General features: G+C 44.9%; 1 protein-coding gene across 1 annotated transcript in view; it reads right to left on the reverse strand.

The window, feature by feature from the left end:
• Positions 1–23,701, reverse strand: part of ATCAY (ATCAY kinesin light chain interacting caytaxin) — a 128,180-nt gene that overhangs the window by 22,554 nt on the left and 81,925 nt on the right. Inside the window, exons 9-10 of the mRNA XM_077475661.1 lie at positions 20,206–20,304; positions 1,899–1,934 (exon numbers count right to left, since the gene is read on the reverse strand). Of these exons, the coding sequence (XP_077331787.1) occupies positions 1,899–1,934; positions 20,206–20,304 (135 nt within the window). The remainder of the gene's footprint in view (positions 1–1,898; positions 1,935–20,205; positions 20,305–23,701) is intronic.

The raw sequence follows: 23,701 nt of genomic DNA on the forward strand, positions 1-23,701 counted from the left end.
CGATCGCCGCGGGCATCCCCGCGATCGTCTCACGGAGCGGCCGAATGGAGGAAATGCTGTGTAAACAACATTTTTCCATTCTGCCTAGCAACTAGTGACGCTGATCTCTGCTCCATGTGATTGGAGCAGAGATCAGTGTACACTAAATGAAAGCCCAACCCCCCCACAGTTAGTAACACACCCCTAGGAACACTTAACCCCTACACTGCCACCCACTGGTTAACCCTTTTACTGCCAGTGTCATTTACACAGGAATCACTGCATTTATATAGCAGTGATTACTGTATAAATGACAATGGTCCCAAAAATGTGTCAAAAATGTCCGATGGGTCCCCCACAATGTCGCAGTCACAATAAAAATCGCAGATTGCCGCCATTACTAGTAAAAAAAAAATAATAAAAAATTATTAATAAAAATGCTATAAAACTATCCCTATTTTGTAATCGCTATAACTTTTGCGCAAACCAATCAATAATCGCTTATTGCGATTTTTTTTACCAAAAATATGTAGAAGAATACGTATCGGCCTAAACTGAGGGAAAAAAATGTTTTTTTATATATTTTTGGGGGATATTTATTATAACAAAAAGTAAAAACTAATGTGTTTTTTTCAAAATTGTCGCTCTATTTTTGTTTATAGCGCAAAAAATAAAAACTGCAGGGGTGATCAAATACCACCAAAAGAAAGCTCTATTTGTGGGAAAAAAAGGACGTCAATTTTGTTTGGGAGCCACGTCGCACAACCGCGCAATTGTCAGTTAAAGCGACGCAGTGCCAAATCGCAAAAAGTGGTCTGGTCTTTGACCAGCAAATTGGTCCGGTCTGAAAGTGGTTAAAAAAGAAAAAACATCTTCAAATTTTACAAATTTTTGATTCTTTTCCTACATACAGTATATGTTGAAATTGAGACACATTCATAAATTTGTCTCAGAGCTTTATACAATCTAAAATTCTCTAGTGATGGCGGATAAAATTTTATTGCGGTGGTAAGTAACATTCTGCTCATGTAGTTTCTTGTAAAAGAGTCACTAATATCTGAAAAATGCTGCCAACTCTTCTTAAGATTAAAAGAGAAGGATTATTTTTTTTTTTTTAATGGGGTATTCATACGTACGTAGGTGGATGCAGCATCAGACCAATGCTGCATCTGTCCCCCGGCGCCTCTTCACTGAGAACCGAGCCACCGAACATCGCCGATGGCTCATCCCCATTGGAGCTCTGAGCTATGGAGGGGCGGGGAGTGGCTGTCTCATTGGCACGCTGAGAGGCTGAGACTGCCATCAGTGCAGGCAACTGGCGGATCCCGACTTTCTAAGTCGGGATGACGGGCTGCCTGGACTGATTCCAGTGACATCAGCAGAGAGTGGACTCTAGACCGCTCTCCACTGAAAACTAGTCACAGGAGTGTAAAACGAATTGCATTCCTGTGACCCATAGGAGAAGCCCAGTCTAAAAAGCTCAGGCTGGACTTCTCCTTTAAGAAAAAAGGTATTAAGATATTTACAATGACACAGAATTTTACGACTGCTTTATTGCCTAAAACATTTTTAAATAATCTGTACATTTCATTACCTTTTATGTTAACTTGATGAGCACACAGGAATCTTAACTGTTTTTCTATATTTTACAGTCTTTTAACTAATGTTAGTACTGATGCCTTGTAGCACAGACCAGGAGGTTTAATGACTTTCTCATGATATTGGTCCAGTGTGCATATTATATAAACATGGGGTTGTGAGCTCCCTATGTACACCTAGCCAGTAAAAACACTAATTTATTATTATTCAGATGTTTATGAATTTAGGCACTTTTGTATACTCTTATATATATGCAAAAAAGGTTTTCCATGATAGCAGTTTATCTTAATGCTTACTAACAGGTGTGAATGTAAACATACCTTTCTCTCTTGGCTTTGATTCTTTCTTCATCATACCTATAGCACAAAACATACAGAAATAATGCATCATTTTAGAGAGGTAAGCATTCTTAATAATACTTGTTGCATGACTGGTTGGGGTTCACTATTTTCTTGGTCAGTGACATAGAACAAGCATGCTGATTATAATGGCAAAGTGAATACTTAGTACATGCAGTGCAATGTCTGACTGATGCAGCTCCCCTCAATGCAAGCTCTCTCAGCTCACATCTCCATTATTTTGAAACAGGTAAGGCTGATAATAACCCTAGCAGCTATAGGCCAATCTCACTAATAAATGAAGCCATTAAGCTATACTCTAAAATCATTACACTTATACTCCAAACTATCCTTTCCATAGTCATTCACACTGATCAGGTTGTCTTTGTCGGCAACAGATAGACAACGGACAACATTTCCAAAACCTTAAAAACATATGCAGAAAATACCAGCTTGCATGTTACCTATTGATACTAAAATGAAGTTCATTAGAGTAAGTTGGCTCTTTCTTAAATAAATCAAAACATTGTATCAGCAGAACCCCCCTTATGTAACTATATAGATAATGTCTACAATAACAGTCGTATTTCAAACATAATGACTCCTGTTCTGACCCTTTTTTTATGACCAATGGTACTAGACAGACTCCGTCCTCTACATAATTAGTATAGAATACCTCTCCACTGCCTTACATTAGAATCCATCCATAAAAGGAATTCACATTAGTCAGAGGTAGGGATGAGGTTTGGGTTTAGCGGCACCATGAGTTCAAAATGAATCTTGCATGTTTGATGATCACTGGCCATAATTAAGGAATTTGGCACTCTGACTTTTATGTGATCATAATGCCTCTGAACGTAGGTCAGCTGGCTTAGAAGGGCCAATAATAGGAGGCTTGTGCCAGCCTTCCCACCATAAAAGTGTGAGAACACTACTTTGAAAGGGGTGGAGCGAGGTGATTGTTAAAGGAGAGCTGAGGACACTTATCAAGTGGGGACCTTGATGTGAAGGGGGAGGGAACTAATGTGCAGTGGGAACTGAGGACGCTGATGTAAGAATGAGTTAAGATTTGTGCATGAGCAGGGGCATAAATAGAAATGACAGGGCCCCAGAGCAAAATGTTGTATGGGGGCCCCTCTGCAAACAGCCCCCCCTACAGCCACCTTAGTGTCAATGTAGCGTGACATGTGCCCCATACAGCACGACCTGTGCACAATGCAGCGTGACCTGTGCCCAATACAGCGTGACCTGTGCCCCATGCAGCGTGACCTGTGCCCAATGCAGCATGACCTGTGCCCCATGCAGCGTGACCTGTGCCCCATGCAGCGTGACCTGTGCCCCATGCAGCGTGACCTGTGCCCCATGCAGCGTGACCTGTGCCCCATGCAGCGTAACCTGTGCCCCATGCAGCGTAACCTGTGCCCCATGCAGCGTGACCTGTGCCCCATGCAGCGTGACCTGTGCCCCATGCAGCGTGACCTGTGCCCCATGCAGCGTGACCTGTGCCCCATACAGCGTGACCTGTGCCCAATACAGTGTGACCTGTGCCCCATACAGCGTGACCTGTGCCTAATGCAGCATGACCTGTGCCTAATGCAGCATGTCCTGTGCCCCATACAGCGTGACCTGTGCCTAATGCAACATGACCTGTGCCCCATACAGCGTGACCTGTGCCCCATGCAGCGTGACATGTGCCCCATACAGCGTGACCTGTGCCCCATACAGCGTGACCTGTGCCCCATACTGCATGACCTGTGGCCAATGTAGTGTGACCTGTGCCCCATACAGCGTGACCTTTGCCCAATGCAGAGTGACCTGTGCCCCATACAGCGTGACCTGTGCCCAATGCAGCATGACTTGTGCCCCATACCGTGTAACCTGTACCCAATGCAGCGTGACTTGTGCCCAATACAGCGTGACCTGTGCCCCATACAGCGTGACCTGTTCCCAATACAGCATGGCCTGCCTGTGCCCAATGCAGCATGACCTGTGCCCAATACAGCTTGGCCTGCTTGTGCACCATACAGCCTCACCTGTGCAGAGGAAGAGGCAAGCCGCCTGGATCAGCGGAGAGCAGGATTGGCCGTTGTAATAATTTTCCTTTTGAATTTCATGTCTTCCCGGGACTAATCATCACATAGCCCCACCTCTTGGCCCAACACCTTTTATGACGTCACACGTCCTGCATTGGACCGGCGTTCTGTCTATCAAAGGCGCCGGGCCAAGAGGTGGAGCTATGTGACGTGAGCCCCGGGAGCACTGGAAGTTCTAATGAAAGCTATTACAGTGGGAAATTCCGCTCTCTGCTGATACGGACAGCTCGTCTCTTTCTCTCCTCTCTCTTCCCCTGGCTGGGAGACTGAGGCGGCAATGCTCTCATCCTCACTGGGCCCCACTTGGCTGCGGGCCCCATAGCGCTCGCATGGGACGCTATGACGGTAGTTCTGCCCCTGTGCATGAGCATTAGGTGCATACATCGTGGGTAGGTCAGCCCATTTTAATGGGCTGCACTGACTGCAAGCAATATGGAAAAATAAGTACTCAACCTTTTTTTTCAAAACCGCGCTGCACCAAGCCGCATGGTAGTGCAGCACTATGCGGTGTGCCGCATGAACCAACATGATTTTTGGACCTCTGCCAAAAGAAAATTTTACTGACTGGACCTCTGGGAATTTGAATATCCCTGCTCTAGAAAGTTGGAGTTCTTTTCACCATGTCAGTAATTCATCATACAGGATGTGCGCAGCATTTTTTGGCAACCAAAGTGGTGGGCCACAACAAGGTGGAATAGTGTTAAAATCTCTCGCATGCTCCTCCTGGGACACAAAAACGGTGTCTTGACAGACCTGGCACCAGAGGCACATGAGCAAGTGGAAGTCAAAAAGTTGCTGACGTCTCAGAGCCAGCAAAATCTTATGCCTATTGCCTCTATCCCTATGAGACACAGGCAACAGAAATGCAGAGGAGGAATACGAGAGGAAGGAGGGTTGGGGTGCTGGCAGCAGAATGAGAAAATCGGGCAGTCTTCAAGGAGACAGTTCTCAACTCTAAAACCCGGCAGAATGGGTCAAAAGCTGGCGCAAAGACAACCGGATTTCTGACATTAACAAGAGACCACTATTAGTTGGCTTTTCTATTGGAGCTCTGATATTAGGGTAAAATGGTTGTAATCTACGGTCACCATTGCAGAGGGAGCCCAAAATACAGCACTTTGTGGCCCTATTCTGCCACGTCTCTCTCTCTTACACTGCAAACATACCAAGCAGCTTACACACTGTCCAGAAACTGTACAATATTTGTGGCTATTGTTTCTTAAATAATACGCTCTAATTCCTTTTTCAAGATAAAAACCTGCTTATCTCTCCCTTGTATATTGTGACCCAAAAAAGCCTTTGCCCTTCTTTAATCCTCAAAGTAAGAAAATCCTTCCCTTATAGTACAACTGAGCATGCAACATATATCCTAGAAAGCTAATGATTTTCTTACAAACTGAGAAAATTGATATGGCATGTTTGTTAGGCAATCCCCTATCTTTTAGTTAACATACATATGCGATGCTCTACGATCCTATGCTTATCGCTATTTATGTGCCTATCCTGTTTGCTCTAAATAAAACTTTTTTTTAAAGAATATCAAGGTGAAATCAGAACTGATAATCTTTACAAGAACTCCAGGCCAATGGCTCAGAAACATTGAAGTCAGTGGATCAGCTTGATAGTCATGCACATGGTTTTGTGAGACATAAACACTAGCAATAGTTGCCATTGTATTATATTGTATTAATAGGTTTCTATTAACAATAATGTACTAGTAGTAACAGTGTTTACTTTATACAGTATGTGAGTGGAGCCTCTAACTCTGTCAAGGATAGCAGTGCTTTTAATCACATACATTTTTCCCCTGTACTTTGAGAACAGTATTTTGAGGCCCAGGCCAATATAAACATTGTTGTGTTTACTACATTTACCTTGTCTTCATTTGCACTGTAATTGCAGATACTGTACATAATAAGAAGGGAATTTGTCGCTTCCAATACTTGTTCCATTTCACTGCGCCGATATTTTAGAACCTCTCAGAGCCACATTCACAAGGCAAAGAAGTACAAATACACTATATCAGCCTAACAGGGGCCCTGGGAGGTCCCAAAACAGTTGGTGATATTGTTTCTCATTAATCTGAATAGAGATACATTATTTTCTTTTGATTTCATTCTGAGTAGCAAGCAGAATCACTGCGATTCTGCCCGAGATTCGCAATAGCAGCAAATAGCGGGACACCCATGCATTCCACGTGCGTTGCCCACCAGTTTCAATAGCACCCCAAACGCTGCATGATTTTCCTGTGATTCATCGGGCGGCAAATGCTCCAGTCACATCTTGGCGTATCGGGAAAAAAAAATTCTTGCACTTCTTTTGGGCAGCAGGCATCCCGCGTAGATTTTACAGCGATTGTCACCCGACAAATTGTGGCGAAATCGCACCACAATTGGTGTGCTATTAAAAGTGATAGCGAATGCGTGGGCATCCCGCAATTTGCTGCTATTTCAAATCGCGGGAACAATTGCGGTGATTCTGTCCACGATTTGGAATGCCAAGGTGTGAATGGAGCCCCATTGCTTGTGAGGATTCCTTTGTGAGGATTTCCTTTTATAGAAATGAAAGTTGACCATTGTAAGCTCCCTTGTGGAAATTAAATGGCTTGTCGTAACCCTCTATATTGAGAGGTAAATGGCCGCATACTCCAAAAAGATGTAGAACTTTTAGGCCCCTTTCACACATGCGGATGATATGTCCGTATTTCATCCATCCGTTTGCGGATGAAATACGGACATCCATTCATCCCTATGGGATAGCGGGTGTCTGCGGATGAGCATCCGCAGACACCCGCTATTGTCCGCCTCCGCAAATGTCCGATTCTGCAGACGGAGGAAAATCCTATTTTTCTGTCCGTCTGCAGAGCGGATCGGATGAACACGGACACACGGTCCATGCTCGTCCGATCCCCATAGAGGAGAGCGGAGAGCTGACAGGGCGGTCCCCGCACAGTGTGCGGAGACTGCCCTGTCCGCAGCCGGCTCAGCGGGGACAACGGAGCGATCCCCGCTGAGCGAGCGGATCATCACGGGGCGGATCATTACTGATCCGCCCCGTGTGAAAGGGGCCTTAGTGATCCATACCAAAACAGGAAAAATAAAAACATGACTGTACAAGGAGCATTAATGGCTCTTTAACCCTTATGGGACAACTAAACAATGAAAGAAAAAAACAAAAGAAAAAAAGCTACACAAGGACAAAACAAATCAGCATAAAGCATGCACATAAACCAATTGTAACCATTAATAAATCTTCCAACATACAGTCCGAAAACAAATACAGTACAGTGTAAATAACTTTATATGAGATGGCCAAATGGGACCTGCCATTGCTAATCTACCCCTGAACACGCTATTTCCCTAGCTGTCATGATGACCGTTAAATTATGTATGTGAGGGGCTGGCATATATAAAGGTGTGTGTGTGGGGGGGGGGGGGCTGACATATAGACAGGTGTGTGTGTGTGTGTGTGGGGGGGGGGTGCTGACATATATGGCTGGTGTAAGGATTCAGAAGGATGGCCCGTGGGCAAGCCCTGGGGAATGTTTGAGGTCAAGCTCGGGGGGGGGGGCTGGTCAGGCCTAAATTTGTGTAAGGGGCCCAAAAATTTCTGAAGGGTGCCCTGCCGCTTGTCATCAGTTACTGACCAGAACAATTATGCAGATTATATACATTCTTATTCTGGGGCAGTAAAGAACTGAAGAAGGAAGGTCTATTGACAGTTAAAGAGGAAGTAAACCCTCTCTAAAAAACAAAAACAAAAAAAACCCTGCAGGACAAAGGCATAATGAGCTAGTATTACTATTACATACTAGCTCATTATGAATTACTTACCTGAGATTGAAGCCCCCGAAGCGGCACTCGTTCACCTCCTCCATCGCAGGCCAAGATACCCGCAGCGATGACATCACTTCGGCGCATGCTCATGGGAGCCATCAGTGATGGCATGATCGCCTTCACTAACACGCTCAGTGCGCCTGCACCATTGTCTATTGCGTGCATGCGCCGTTGACATCGGTGCCAGTTTTTAGGAAAATATCTTCTTAACCGTGTAGTTTAAGCACTTTCAGACCGGACCAATTTGCTGGTCAAAGACCAGACCACTTTTTGCGATTCGGCACTGCGTCGCTTTAACTGACAATTGCGCGGTCGTGCGACGTGGCTCCCAAACAAAATTGACGTCCTTTTTTTCCCACAAATAGAGCTTTCTTTTGGTGGTATTTGATCACCCCTGGGGTTTTTATTTTTTGCGCTATAAACAAAAATAGAGCGACAATTTTGAAAAAAACACATTATTTTTTACTTTTTGTTATAATAATATCCCCCAAAAATATATAAAAAAACATTTTTTTCCCTCAGTTTAGGCCGATACGTATTCTTCTACATATTTTTGGTAAAAAAAAATCGCAATAAGCGATTATTGATTGGTTTGCGCAAAAGTTATAGCGTTTACAAAATAGGGATAGTTTTATAGCATTTTTATTAATAATTTTTTATTATTTTTTTTTTACTAGTAATAGCGGCGATCAGCGATTTTTATTGTGACTGCGACATTGTGGGGGACCCATCGGACATTTTTGACACATTTTTGGGACCATTGTCATTTATACAGTAATCACTGCTATATAAATGCAGTGATTCCTGTGTAAATGACACTGGCAGTGAAGGGGTTAACCAGTGGGTGGCAGTGTAGGGGTTAAGTGTTCCTAGGGGTGTGTTACTAACTGTGGGGGGGTTGGGCTTTCATTTAGTGAACACTGATCTCTGCTCCAATCACGTGGAGCAGAGATCAGCGTCACTAGTTGCTAGGCAAAATGGAGAAATGCTGTTTACTCTGCATTTCCTCCATTCGGCCGCTCCGTGAGACGATCGCGGGGATGCCCGCGGCGATCGAGTCCGCGGGTCCCGCGACCGGACTCACGGGGGTCCCGACCAGCGCGGGAGCGCGCCGCCAGTGGCGCGCTCCCGATGGCAGGGCGGCATTGAATATTGGACGTACCTGTACTAACCAAGCAGTTTTAGGGGGCGAGGTCAGAATATCAGTCTTCATATTTCTTTTATTAAAAGGTTTCCTTTAACAATATGTAGAAGTCAACAAGAATACAGCAAAGTAGATAGGCATTTGGTGTTATGATTTTGGGGCTTCAAAAAATATGGGTGGTTCCAATGTAACACTGTGGGCCTCTATGTTACTAACTAGATGGCCTTGTTAACCACTTGCCGCCCGCCCTATAACAAATAGACGGTGGCAAAGTGGTTGCATAATCCTAACCGGACGTCATATGACGTGATCAGGATTATGAGCCGCTGCGCGCCCCCGGGGGCGCGCATCGCGGAGATCGTTGTTGCGGGGTGTCAGTCTGGCACCCGGCAACTACGATCTCGGTAAAGAGTCTCCGACGGAGACTCTTTACCACGTGATCAGCAGGGCCGGATTAACATAGGGGCTATTGGAGCTGCAGCTCCAGGCCCCTTTCTCAAGATAGGCCCATTTGCCCCCAAAAAAAAAAAAAAAAAAAAAAAGATCGACTTCGAGGATTGTAGCTCGGCGATCAGGAGTCACAGAGACCCCATATTTGGTGGGTAGGTAGCTAGAGACCCACCCCAGCACTGGTTAAAATATGGGGCTGCTCTCATCTATGGTTCAGGAGATACAGGTCTCCTTGCGCAGCCTGTCAGAAGCTACATACAGAGCGGCAGTATAGATACAAGCTGGAACACTCTGCAGCAGACTGAGAGGATGAACTCACAGAGCTTATAATCATTATTTGTATATTACTTATGATAATTAACCCCTTGGCAACCAGGCCCATTCTGAGACTTCTCTCCTACATGTAAAAATCATCATTTTTTATGCTAGAAAATTACTCAGAACCCTCAAGCATTATATATTGTTTTAGCCGACACTCTATGGAATAAAATGGTGGTATTTGCAACTTTTTATGTTGGAAAGAAACTGTTTCATTCATAAAAAAAACCCACTAAAGTTATCACGATTTTTTGTTTTGTATTAAGCCATGCTTTACATTTTTTTACAGGTTACATGTTTAGAGTTACAGAGGAGGTCTAGTGCTAGAATTATTGCTCTCGCTCTAATGATCTTGGCGTATGTAACCTGTGTGTATCTGGCTCTGATACTAACCAGTGCCTACCCAGGGACTGACTAGTATCTCTCCCCAGCCTGTCCCCACACACCCTCTCACCTGCTGCCCTGTGAATGGGGCAATCACTCCGCAGTGTTATTGTGTTCTGCCAGTGAATACAATGATTAGTGTTGCTAACTATAGCTGGCAGCACTGATTGTTTTGGGGAAAACCTGACAGGCTGGTTGCACTCAAGTCGGTTAATAGGTTGACTTGTGTAAAACCAGCTAGCCCATACATAGATCGACTATGGCTGGTCTCTGCTTAATTGGTGTAATTTCAATCCATGTCTGGCCCGCTTAACCACTACGCAGTCCCTAAACATCCTTCCACAAACCTTTACATTTTTCCTTCCCAGATTACTTCATCCTCCTCTCCTATATATAGTGCACACTGTCATACTCTCCACACTTCTCTCCTATACATAGTGCCCACTGTCATACTCTCCACACTTCTCTCCTGTACATGCTGCTCACTGTCATACCCTTCACACTTCTCTCCTATACATAACGCCCACTGTCATATCCTACACTCTCCTCACCTGTACATAGTGCCCGCTGTCATACACTTCTCTCCTGTACATAGTGTCCACTGTCGTACCCTTCACACTCCTCTCATATACAGTGCCCACCGACATACCCTCCATACTCCTCTCCTATACATAGTGCCCACCGCCATACCCTCCATACTCCTCTCCTATACATAGTGCCCACCGCTATACCCTCCATACTCCTCTCCTGTACATACTACTCACTGTCATACCCTCCACACTCCTCTCCTATACATAGTGCCCACTGTCATACCTCCAACACTTCTCTCCTATACATAGTGCCCACTGCCATACCTCCAACACTTCTCTCCTATACATAGTGCCCACTGTCATACCCTCCACACTCCTCTCCTGTACATACTACTCACTATCATACCCTCCATACTCCTCTCATATACATAGTGCCCACTGTCATACCTCCAACACTTCTCTCCTATACATAGTGCCCACTGCCATACCTCCAACACTTCTCTCCTCTACATAGTGCCCACTGTCATGCCCTCCACACTCCTCTCCTGTACATACTACTCACTATCATACCCTCCATACTCCTCTCATATACATAGTGCCCACTGTCATACCTCCAACACTTCTCTCCTACTATACATAGTGCCCACTGTCATACCCTCCACTCCTGTACATACTACTAACTTTCATACCCTCCATACTCCTCTCCTATACATAGTGCCCACCGTCATACCCTCCCTCCACACTCCTCTCCTGTAATTACTGCTTACTGTCCTACTCTCCTGTACATAGTGCCCACTGTCATACCCTCCACACTCTTCTCTTATACATAGTGCCCAATTTCATACCTCTGCTGTGCATACTGCCCGCTGTCTTACCCTTCACACTCCTCTCCTGTACATAGTGCCTTCTGCCATACCCTCTGCACTCCTCTCATGTACATAGGGCCCACTGTTAGACCCTCCACATTCCTCTCCCTCACCTGCACATACTTCCCACTTTTATACCATCCATACTCCTCCCCTATGCCTCTTACCCACAAAAACTGTTCTTTAAAATTATATGTTAAAATGATATGTTAAAATTATATGTTCCTCAATGTTACCAGCTCTAGAATGGGCACTTTTGTCAGTTCAACTAAAGGAAATCTCACAGTCCTCATATTTGTTCTGCCCCATTATTAGTACTTATTTTATTTTGTAATTACTATTGTGATGTATAGAGGAACACAGGGGATGTCAGCTACTCTAAATATAGCACTTGTAAAAAAGCGTCCCTAAAATATATTTGAAATGTTGACAACCATGTACTTAGGCACTGCCCAAGGGCCACAGGGTCAGTAGGGGCCCCATGAGAGGCTCCGGTGATAGTAAAGCGGTAGTAAACTTTTCTAACATTACTACTTTTTAGAGGCCCTTGGGGAGGTTATACAATAATATACAAGTGTGCCCAGCATATTAGCACATTAGGGTACACTTAAATTGTCAGACTGAGCCCTCCAGTGCTGTGCTGTGATCAGTCTGGCGGGGCCCGGGCACTTCCATCTTCACCCGGTCTTCCTTCTGGGTTCGGTGCCTTCCGTCATTTGCCTTGGCCAGGCTGCGTTGATGTCATTCCCTCTTTCTCCCATCCCCCCTTTCTCTCTTATCCTCCCTCCCTTACCCCTCACACCTCTTTCATCCCCTTTCTCTCTCTCTCTTCCACCCTCTCTCTCTTTAATTTAATTTGTTATAACAAAAAATAGTTTGCATTTTTATTTATTTATTGTTTATAAAAGGCCCCATCAAAATCCTCAGCACCAGGCCCACGATGTTCTTAATCTGGCCCTGGTGATCAGCCGTGTCCAATCACGGCTGATCACAGTGTAAATAGGAAAAGCCGGTGATCTTTTCCTCACTCGCGTCTGTCAGACGCGAGTAGAGGAGAGCCGATCGGCTGCTCCTCTGACAGGGGGGGTCTGTGCTGATCGATTATCAGCACAGCCCCCCCGAGGATGCCCACACTGGACCACCAGGGACGCCACCAGACCACCAGGGATGCCCAGGACAAGGTATGCCACCCTAGACCACCAGGGATTCCAGTCAGTGCCACAATGGATGCCAATCAGTGCCCATAATGGATGCCAATCAGTGCCCACAATGGGCATCACTGATTGGCATGCATTATTGATTGGCACTGATTGGCATCCATTAGTACAATATATTATAATACAATGCCGCCTATCAGTTCCCATCTGTGCCGCCTATCAGTGCCCATCCATGCCACCTATCAGTGCCCATCCATGCCCACCTGTGCCGCCTACCCATGCCCACCTGTGCCGCCTACCCATGCCCACATGTGCCACCTATCCATGCCCATCCATGCCAATCCGTGCCAGCTATCAGTGCCAATTTGTGCCACCTATCAGTGCCCATCCGTGTCGCCCATCAGTGCCACCCATCAGTGCCGCCTATCAGTGCCACATATCGGTGTCCATCAATGCCACCTCATCAGTGCCACTTCATTGGTGCCACCTCATCGGTGCCCATCAGTGCCGCCTTATCATTGCCCATCAGTGTAACCCCATCAGTGCCCATCAGTGAAGGAGAAAACTTACTTATTTGCAAAGTTTTGAAACTGAAACAAAAAAAAACATTTTTTTTTTCAAAATTTTCGGTATTTTTTTATTTGTTTAGCAAAAAATAAAAACCGCAGAGGTGATCAAATACCACCAAAAGAAAGCTCTATTTGTGGGAAAAAAATGATAAAAATTTCATTTGGGTACAGTGTAGCACGACCGCGCAATTGTCATTCAAAGTGCGACAGCGCTGAAAGCTCAAAATTGGTCTGGGCAGGAAGGTGTTTAAGTGCCTGGTATTGAAGTGGTTAAACATACCTCCCAAATTTTTGAGATGGGAATGAGGGACACCTATTAGCAAAAGTATGTAGGTATAGGACACACACCCCACCACGCCCCTTAACCACTTTCAGACCGGACCATTTTTCTGGCTTAAGACCAGACCACTTTTTGCGATTCGGCACTGCATCGCTTTAACTGACAATTGCACGGTTGTGCGACGTGCCTCCCAAACAAAATTGACGTCCTTTTTTCCCCACAAATAGAGCTTTCGTTTGGTGGTATTTGATCACCCCTGTGTTTTTTATTCCTTTATATTGGCTCTTGAAATTTACAAATGCAGCACTTTAGAAGTTGGATGAAAGGTTTAGCACTGAGAGACACTTTTGAAAGATAAATAGTGCATTTTATATACAACTATATAGATCAAACCAAAATGAGGGACAAATGAGGAAAAAAGAGGGACAGAGGGAGTTTGTTCCAAAACAGGGACAGTCCTTCGAAATCAGGGACAGTTGGGAGCTATGTCATTAACCACCTCCCGCCCGCCCTATAGCCGAATGGCGGCCGTAGAGCAGGCGGGTTCCTTCGCCTGGCCGTCCCTGGACGGCCTTGTGTTTACTTCCGCAATGCGCGCCGCCGGGGGCGCGCATCGCGGAAGTTTTGTATTCGCCGTGTCTCCCGGAGACAGGCAAATACAGATCGCCGTGAACGGCCAATCAAAGCGTCCGTTCACAGCGCGATCGCAGCTGCCAATGGGAGATGATCTCAAATGTAAACATATGAGATCATCTCCCATTGCCGTGTCTCTCCCTCCTCACACAGAGACAGCGTGTGAGAAGAGAGAGGATCTGTGAGTGATACATTGTTACACTGTCAGCCCCAGTGCCAACTGTCAGCCCCAATGCCATCTGTCAGCCCCAGTGCCATCTGTCAGCCCCAGTGCCAGTGCCATCTGTCAGCCCAGTGCCATCTGTCAGCCCAGTGCCATCTGCCAGTAGTGCCAGTGCCACCTGCCAGCGCCAGTGCCACCTGCCAGTGCCACCTGCCAGCGCCAGTGCCACCTGCCAGTGCCAGTGCCATCCATCAGCCCCAGTGCCGTCAGCCCCAGTGCCGCCAGTGCCAGTGCCACCCGCCAGTGCCAGCTGCCAGCACCAGTGCCACCTGCCAGCGCCAGTGCCATCCGTCAGCCCCAGTGCCATCAGCCCCAGTGCCGCCAGTGCCACGTGCCAGTGCCACCTGCCAGTGCCACCTGCCATCGCCAGTGCCACCTACCAGCGCCAGTGCCATCCTTCAGCCCCAGTGCCGTCAGTGCCAGTGCCGCCAGTGCCAGTGCCACCTGCCAGTGCCACCTGCCAGTGCCAGTGCCACCTGCCAGCGCCATCTGCCAGCCGCAGTGCCATCTGCCAGCCCCATTTGCCAGAGCAATTAGCCAGAGCAAATAGCCAGCACCATCTGCCAGTGCCAGCCCCAGTGCCATCTGTCAGCGACATCTGCCAGCGACATCTGTCAGCGACATCTGCCAGCGACATCTGCCAGCCCCATCTGTCAGCCCCATCTGTCAGCCCCATCTGCCTCCAGTGCCATTTGTCAGTGCCACGTGTTGTCAGTGCCACGTGTCGTCAGTGCCACCTGCCACATCAGTGTCACCTGTGATCAGCGTCACCTGTCAGTGTCACCTGCCACATCAGCGTCACCTGTCAGTGTCATCTGCCAAATCAGTGTCACCTGTCAGTGCCATTTGTGATCAATAAAAATGTCACAAAGATTGTATTCAGCTGAGGAGGCATATGATATTCTTGCAGCCGACGAGAGCAACGGGGAGGTTTCCGCTTCGGATTCCTCCTCATATTCAGATTGTGACTCTGACGTGGACTACGAGCCTGTCCTCAGCAGCGGTACCATGACAGCCTCAGAGGAGGTAGATGATAGTCCGCCCGTCAGACGAAGGCGCACTGGTGAGGAGGTGGTACCATCCACCAGCACCGCAGAGCCATCCACCTGCAACCCAGTGCCATCCACCGGCACCACAGTACCTCGGCAAAGGCCACGTACAAGTGGGGTGTCAACTCGGCCCCAAAGGGTTAGGTCCCATGCCAGCCTTCCCTATTCCCTCCAGAACCCCTTGTGGCTTCCTCCTAACTCAGGAGAAGCTAACGTTCCCCCTTTCACTGCCAACCCAGGAGTCCAGGTGGACACACACAATTTTTCCCTGATGGACTTTTTCCACCTAATTTTTACAGAGGACATGCTTGAATCCATTGTGGTCCAGTCCAACCTATATGCCCAACAATTTATTGAAAGCAACCCAACGTCCTCTTATGCCCGTCCCTACAAGTGGAGAGCCCTAACAGTGGAGGAGTTTAAAAAATTTTTGGGCCTCACATTTTGTATGGGACTAAACAATAAAAATGAAATATGTGCATATTGGTCATCCAGCCCCATCTATCACATGCCCATCTTTTCCTCAATAATGTCCCGGACCAGATATCTAATGATAATGAGATTCCTACACTTTAACGACAATACCCAGTGCCTTCCCCGGAATGACCCAAATTTTGATAAACTTTACAAAATTCGGCCGCTAATAAATTATTTTTCTCAGATTTTCCCCCAGTTGTTTACCCCAGACCAACACATATGTGTGGATGAGTCCCTGATCAAATTTTCTGACAGGCTGGGCCTAAAGCAATTTATTCCCACCAAAAGGGCCCGCTATGGGGTGAAAATGTATAAATTGTGTGATCGAGCCACAGGGTATACATATTCCTTCATGGTATACGAAGGGAAGGACACCCAGCTACATCCCCCTAATTGCCCCGAATACATCGGATCGAGTGGGAAAGTTGTTTGGGAACTCATAAACCCACTCCTGGAGAAAGGCTACCATCTGTATGTGGACAATTTTTATACCAGTTTACCCCTGTTCCGCAACCTCCATAGAAAGCAAACTCCAGCATGTGGCACCGTAAGAACGAACCGGAAGGGCTTTCCTCAAAGCCTGGTCAACAAAAGGCTAAGAAAAGGCGAAGCGGCGAGTTTACGGAACGAGGAAATTTTGGCTGTGAAGTGGAGGGACAGAAGGGATGTCTACATGCTTTCTTCGATCCACAACAACACTTTTGTTGAGATCACCAGGAGGGATGGCCCAATACAAAAACCCACTTGTATCCATGAGTACAACATGTTCATGGGGGGTGTCGACTTGAACGACCAGATTCTCGAACCCTATCTTGCCACGAGAAGAACATACAAGTGGTATAAAAAAATTTCAATTTATTTCTTTAATTTGGCCATATACAACACATATGTAATTTATCGTAAATCCACAGAAAGACCCATACCCTTCCTTGGCTACCAGGAGGAAATCACCACTGCCCTTATATACCCCAACGGCCCACCACAAAACATTCGATCCGATGTAATTAGCAGACTCTCTGAACGCCACTTTCCTGATAAAATCCCTCCCAGACCAACAGGCCGAAGACATCAGAAAAAATGTCGGGTGTGCAGCAAACGAGGATTGAGAAGAGACACCACTTATCATTGTGCCCAATGCCCTTCCCAACCAGGCCTCTGCATAGGTGACTGTTTCCGCCGTTACCATACTTCAGTGAATTATTAGTGAAGTATGGTAACCATAACCCTCACTTCCTGCCATTTACCTTCAATCCCCTTATGCCTCTGCTTGCTCTGTAACTGACCCTGGCTTGTTATTCGACCACGCTTCTGCCTACTGATTCTGTTTATGCCTCTGCCTGATCTGGAACTGACCCTGGACTGTTATTCGACCACGCTTCTGCCTACTGATTCTGTACATACCTCTGCCTGATCTGGAACTGACCCTGGACTGTTTGACCATGCCTTTTGCCTGCATCTTGGACTGATCTTGTACCCTCTCAGTGGACTAGTGGGATTCATAACAGGGGTCTCACATATGTGAGGGGCTCCAGAATAGTTTTTTTGGATGAAGAAGACAATTTCCTTTGTTTTCTCATTCCTAGATTAGGGTCTGGAGACTCGGAGGCTTCAAAGAGATTTGGGTGGGAGAAGCCTCTACCCCTATCCCCATTCTGTCCTGAACAAGGCCCTACTTCTGCCTGCTGCCTGTAGGACCTATACCATCATGCCTCTGCCTGTCGCATTAACTGACCACACCACATGGATGGACCATGTTCCTGCCTACTACCAGGACCAATATTTTGGCAATGCTGACGATCTCTGCCTGCACTGACCTTGGACTGTATATGGACAGTATCCCTGCCTGCTGCCAATATTGACTATGGACAGTATACCTGCCTGTTGCCTGGAAAATTGTGTTTACTTTTGCTGACCAAGTCCCTGCCTGCTGCCTGGACCAGTGCTATCATCCTGTGGACAACTGCGCTGCTAAAACCACAGGTAATCTTTTGTTTACTCTTTTCTCAGCAGAATGTATTTTGGGGTGTAATTCTTGGTATGTGCATGCTATTTGTCCCTGGAACACCTGATGGTGTTCCTTGCATGTTGGGCCTCTGTATGTGGCCAAGCTGTGTAAAAGTCTCACATATTTGGTATTGCCATACTCAGGAGGAGTAGCAGAACGTATTTTGGGGTGTTATTTTTGCTATGTACATGCTATGTGTTGGAAATATCTTATAAATGGACAACTTTGCGTAAAAAAAATGCGTTTTCATTTTTTTCCACATTTTCCCAAAACTTCTGGAAAAAAAATGAACCATTCAAACGACTCAATATGCCTCATAGATTATACGTTGGGGTGTTAGCTTTCCAAAATGGGGTCACTTTGTGGGCATTTCCATTGTCCTGGTGCTCCAGGGCCTTCAAAACTGTAATAGGTGGTTGAGAAATAAGATGTGTAATTTATGCTCCTAGAACGCCTGATGGTGCTATTTCAATATTGGGCCTCTGTATGTGGCCAGGCTGTGTAAAAGTCTCACACATTTGGTATCGTTATACTCAGGAGGAGTAGTAGAACGTATTTTGGGGTGTCATTTTTGCTATGTACATGCTATGTGTTGGAAATATCTTATAAATGGACAACTTTGCGTAAAAAAAATGCGTTTTCATTTTTTTTCCACATTTTCCCAAAACTTCTGGAAAAAAAATGAACCATTCAAATGACTCAATATGCCTCATAGATTATACGTTGGGGTGTTAGCTTTCCAAAATAGGGTCACTTTGTGGGCATTTCCATTGTCCTGGTGCTCCAGGGCCTTCAAAACTGTAATAGGTGGTTGAGAAATAAGATGTGTAATTTATGCTCCTAGAACGCCTGATGGTGCTATTTCAATATTGGGCCTCTGTATGTGGCCAGGCTGTGTAAAAGTCTCACACATTTGGTATCGTTATACTCAGGAGGAGTAGTAGAACGTATTTTGGGGTGTCATTTTTGCTATGTACATGCTATGTGTTGGAAATATCTTATAAATGGACAACTTTGCGTAAAAAAAATGCGTTTTCATTTTTTTTCCACATTTTCCCAAAACTTCTGGAAAAAAAATGAACCATTCAAACGACTCAATATGCCTCATAGATTATACGTTGGGGTGTTAGCTTTCCAAAATAGGGTCACTTTGTTGGCATTTCCATTGTCCTGGTGCTCCAGGGCCTTCAAAACTGTAATAGGTGGTTGAGAAATGAAATGTGTAATTTATGCTCCTAGAACGCCTAATGGTGCTATTTCAATATTGGGCCTCTGTATGTGGCCAGGCTGTGTAAAAGTCTCACACATTTGGTATCGTAATACTCAGAAGGAGTAGCAGAACGTATTTTGGGGTGTCATTTGTGGTATACACATGCCATGTGAGAGAAATAACCTATTACATTGAAAATTTTGTGAGAAAAAAAAAATAAAAATCTTCATTTTGCAAAGAATTGTGGGAAAAAGATGACAACATCAAAAACCTCACCATGCATCTTAGTAAATACCTTGGAATGTCTACTTTCAAAAAAGGGGTCATTTGGGGGGGTATTTGTACTTTCCTGACTTGTTCGGGTCGCAAGAAATGAGATAGGCCACCAGTACATCAGGTGTGATAAATTTTTTATGATTCGCACCACAGCTTGTAGACTCTCTAACTTTCACAAAGACCAAATAATATCCACTAATTTTGGTTATTTTTACCAAAGATATGTAGCAGTATAAATTGTGGCCAAAATTTATGAAAAAAAAAATTATAATTTGCAAAATTTTATCACAGAAACAAAGAAATATGCGTTTTTTTTCAAAATTTTCGGTCTTTTTTCATTTATAGCGCAAAAAATAAAAACCCCAGAGGTGATCAAATACCACCAAAAGAAAGCTCTATTTGTGGGAAAAAAAGGACACAAAATTCATTTGGGTACAGTGTTGCATGACTGAGTAATTGTCATTCAAAGTGTGAGAGCACCAAAAGCTGAAAATTGGTCTGGTCAGGAAGGGTGTTTAAGTGCCCAGTAAGCAAGTGGTTAAATATTGATTTAGGTAAACACAATCATCCACAAGGTTTGTTTAACCCAGTGGTAGCCATAACACCCAGTCAATGAAGGACAGCCTTGATACTCTTATGCAGCTACAGTGTTGCTTTGCTGCTCTTCATATCTCAGAAGTCTTGTAATATGGAGGTCACACAATTAAAGGCATTTACAATGAAATAGACAACACAATTATCAATTCATCCAGGGCCCACATTTCCAATCATAGTATGTTTTCAACTTACTGAAATACGCATTCGGGAATATGTACATTTTCCATAGGGATGATTTGCTCCAGTTCTTCTAGGCTATGCACATACTGTATCTTGTTGATAAATTTCACACTGAATAAGTGGCAAAAGAAAATAGAGATGTATGAGCAATAATAAACTATATTAACCAGGCATAAAAAACAAAAAAAAAAAACAAAGGGATTTTTTTCCTAGAATGTGGCAAAAAGCTTATCCATGCTTTCTAAAGCCCCATACACACCATCAGTTTTTCTGCTGAGTTTTTCCTTCATATTTACCAAAACCATATAATATGAGGTCAAACCTTAGGAGTTTCAATGTGTATGCAATCAGGCAGGCCCTTGCACTACATGGTTTTGGTAAACCTGAAGGAAAAACTCAGCAGAAAATCTGATAGTGTGTATGGGGCATAAGGATAATTTTCTTAGGCATGACTGTTTTAAAGTGGCGCATCTTTGTCCAATTGTCTTGTCTTATGCTTGTATGTTAAAAGCTCTACACAAAGCAGTTTTTTTTCATCTAGTGCCTTGAAAAAGTATTCATACCCCTTGACATTTTCCACATTTTGTCATGTTACAACCAAAAAGGTAAATGTATTTTATTGGGATTTTATGTGTTAGACCAACACAAAGTGGCACATAATTGTGAAGTGGAAGGAAAATGATAAATGGTTTTCAAAATTTTTTACAAAGAAAATATGTGAAAAAAGTGGCCTGCATTTGTATTTAGCCCCTCTGAGTCAATACTTTGTAGAACCACCTTTCGCTGAAATCACAGCTGCAAGTCTTTTTGGTTATGTCTCTACCAGCTTTGCACATCTAGAGAGTGAAATTTTTGCGCATTCTTCTTTGCAAAATAGCTCAAGCTCTGTCAGATTGGATGGAGAGTGTCTGTGAATAGCAATTTTCAAGTCTTGCCAGAGGATCTCAATTGGATTTAGGTCTAGATTTTGACTGGGCCATTCCAACACATGAATATGCTTTGATCTAAACCATTCCATTGTAGCTCTGGCTGTATGTTTAGGTTTGTTGTCCTGTTGGAAGGTGAACCTCCCCCCAGTCTCTTTTGCAGACTCTAATGCCGTGTATAGACGATCGGAATTTCCGATAACCAAACCGTGGATTTTTTTCCAAAGGTAGTTGGCTGAAACTGGTCTTGCGTACACACGGTCACACAAATGTCAGCAAGAACGTGCTGACCTACAACACGTACGACGGCACTAGAAAAAGGAAGTTAAATAGCCAGTGCGCCACCCTTTGGGCTCCTTCTGCTAATCTCATGTTAGTAGAAGTTAGTAGAAGTTTGGTGAGAGACAATTCACGCTTTTCAGCCTTATGCTTTTCAGTTCGTTACTGCTCTTCAGTTTGTGCTTGTGGGTTCATATCTGTTTTTCAGTGCATTCTTGTCCACTCGCTTCTGATTTTCAGCTCACTCTTCTCAGGCCTTTCTGATTTTCAGTGCGTTCTGTTAGTTTGTTCTGACCAGCCGACCATTTTGAAGCCATGTTGCGGTTACATAATCGTCATAGAATTATTGGTGTTGGGGTTCTTACTTTGACCCAAGCCCAGTCCATGAATTTAATGGATGAAGAATTGGTTGCTCCAGCGTGACCAATTCTCTCACATGCCTTTGTTGCAGGATATCCAGGAGAATAATCCTGATGATTTCAGGAATTATCTCCGGATGACGGACCCCATTTTTCACCGTCTGTTGGCTTTGCTGTCCCCCTATATTACAAAGCAGGACACCTGCATGTGGCAAGCCATCACTCTGGAACAAAGGCTAGTCGCCACCTTGCGGTACTTGGCGATGGGGAGAAGTCTGCAGGACATCAAGTTCTCGACAGGCATCTCCCCCTAGGCTCTGGGAATCATTATTCCAGAGACCTGTTCTGCCATATTATAGGTCCTGCAGAAGGACTATATTAAGGTAAGTTTTATCCTTTAACATCACATTCTATGTATGTAATGTTTGCTAATGTATTGTATTCATTTCATCATTCCATAATTACCATGATTGTAATATGCTGTGAATGTCCCCTTTGTCCTCATGCATGTTGGAAGCTTTTTATGCTCTTTTTTTGTCCTTCATGCGTATTTGCCTTCACTAACCTACCCAGCATGCTATCCTGGGCCCATGCACATCTAGCCTAGTAACTTAACAATGTCGTTTGTTAGCTCCATTGTAGTGCTTACCCTAAACACCCCCTAAAATGTGTCCAAATGTTATTTTTGTCCTTAAATTTAGGCATAGTGCAAGAGGTTTTTTTGGGGGGCCCAAACTCATTTGGAACCCTCTCCCCCCTCCCCCAACCGCTAAGTCAACCGATACCAATCCTCTGCTGACTTTGCCAAACCCATACACACTATACCAACCTCTTTTGTGGTTAGATTTATGGATGAATTTGCCAAAGCATGTAATGCAAGGACCTGCCAGAATACTTTCAAATGTTACTGTTTAAAGTTTTATTCTCCTATTATCTTGATAGGTAATTGCAGGATGTAAAATTGTGCTTCAATTTGGACAGTGTCTATTCATATTTTTGTATTATGACACTTCTTACCTGTCCAGTGGGCTGCCAATAGTGTAAGTAAGGAGGGGCTGGCCAGAGTAACACACATTATTTATGCATTCAGCTCTCAATGAAGTGGAGAGGGTTACCTGTCCAAAACATCTCCCCAACCCCCACCATGGGCCATCAGAGGGTGTGAGGAATGTTATATAGTTACATAGTTAGTAAGATTGAATAAAGACACCAGTCCATGCAGTTCAACCTGAGTGAGTGTCTACAATTGTCCCTATCCCTGTACATTGCACGCTCACATCGGTCCCTACCCTCAAGGAGCCCACAATCCAAGGTCCCCATTCATATACTAAGCCCAATTTTGGACAGAAGCCGATTAACCTAGCAGCATGTCCTTGGAGTGTGGGAGGAAACCCACACAGGCACAGGGAGGACATGCAAACTCCAGTCAGGTAGTGTCGTGGTTGGGACCAGCGACCCTTTTTACTGCTAGGCGAGAGTGCTAACCACTACACCACTGTGCCGCCACAATGTGAATGTGATAAGTGGACCTTATACTTTTGTCTTTAAATACTCCTTAAAATAAATGTTATACTGATGTTGGCCTAGAATGTTTGTGTCTAATCTGCTTGCAATGTTTATGTGCAAAAGTACTAATGTTTTTTTTTTCTTGTTTGACTCCACAGTTTCCTTCAAACACAATTATAATTACAAGGGGTTTAATAGTATAGTGATGTTGGCGTGGTGTCTGCGACATACGAGTTCCTGTATGTGAACTTGGGGAAGAATGGCCAGATGTCGGATGGTGGAGCCATCGCCCAGACGGAGTTTTACAGCCAGCTCCATAATGGTGGCTTGGGCTTGCCACCTGCAGAAGACAACGTGGCTGGTCTTCCGTTTGTGTTCATCGCTGATGAAGCTTTTGGGCTGGAAGACCATCTGATAAAGCCATTCCCAATGAGGACC

The sequence above is a fragment of the Lithobates pipiens genome, unplaced genomic scaffold, assembly GCF_037356315.1.
Source record: "Lithobates pipiens isolate NorthernLeopardFrog02 unplaced genomic scaffold, aLitPip1_a1.2 Scaffold_13, whole genome shotgun sequence".
NCBI lineage: Eukaryota > Metazoa > Chordata > Amphibia > Anura > Ranidae > Lithobates > Lithobates pipiens.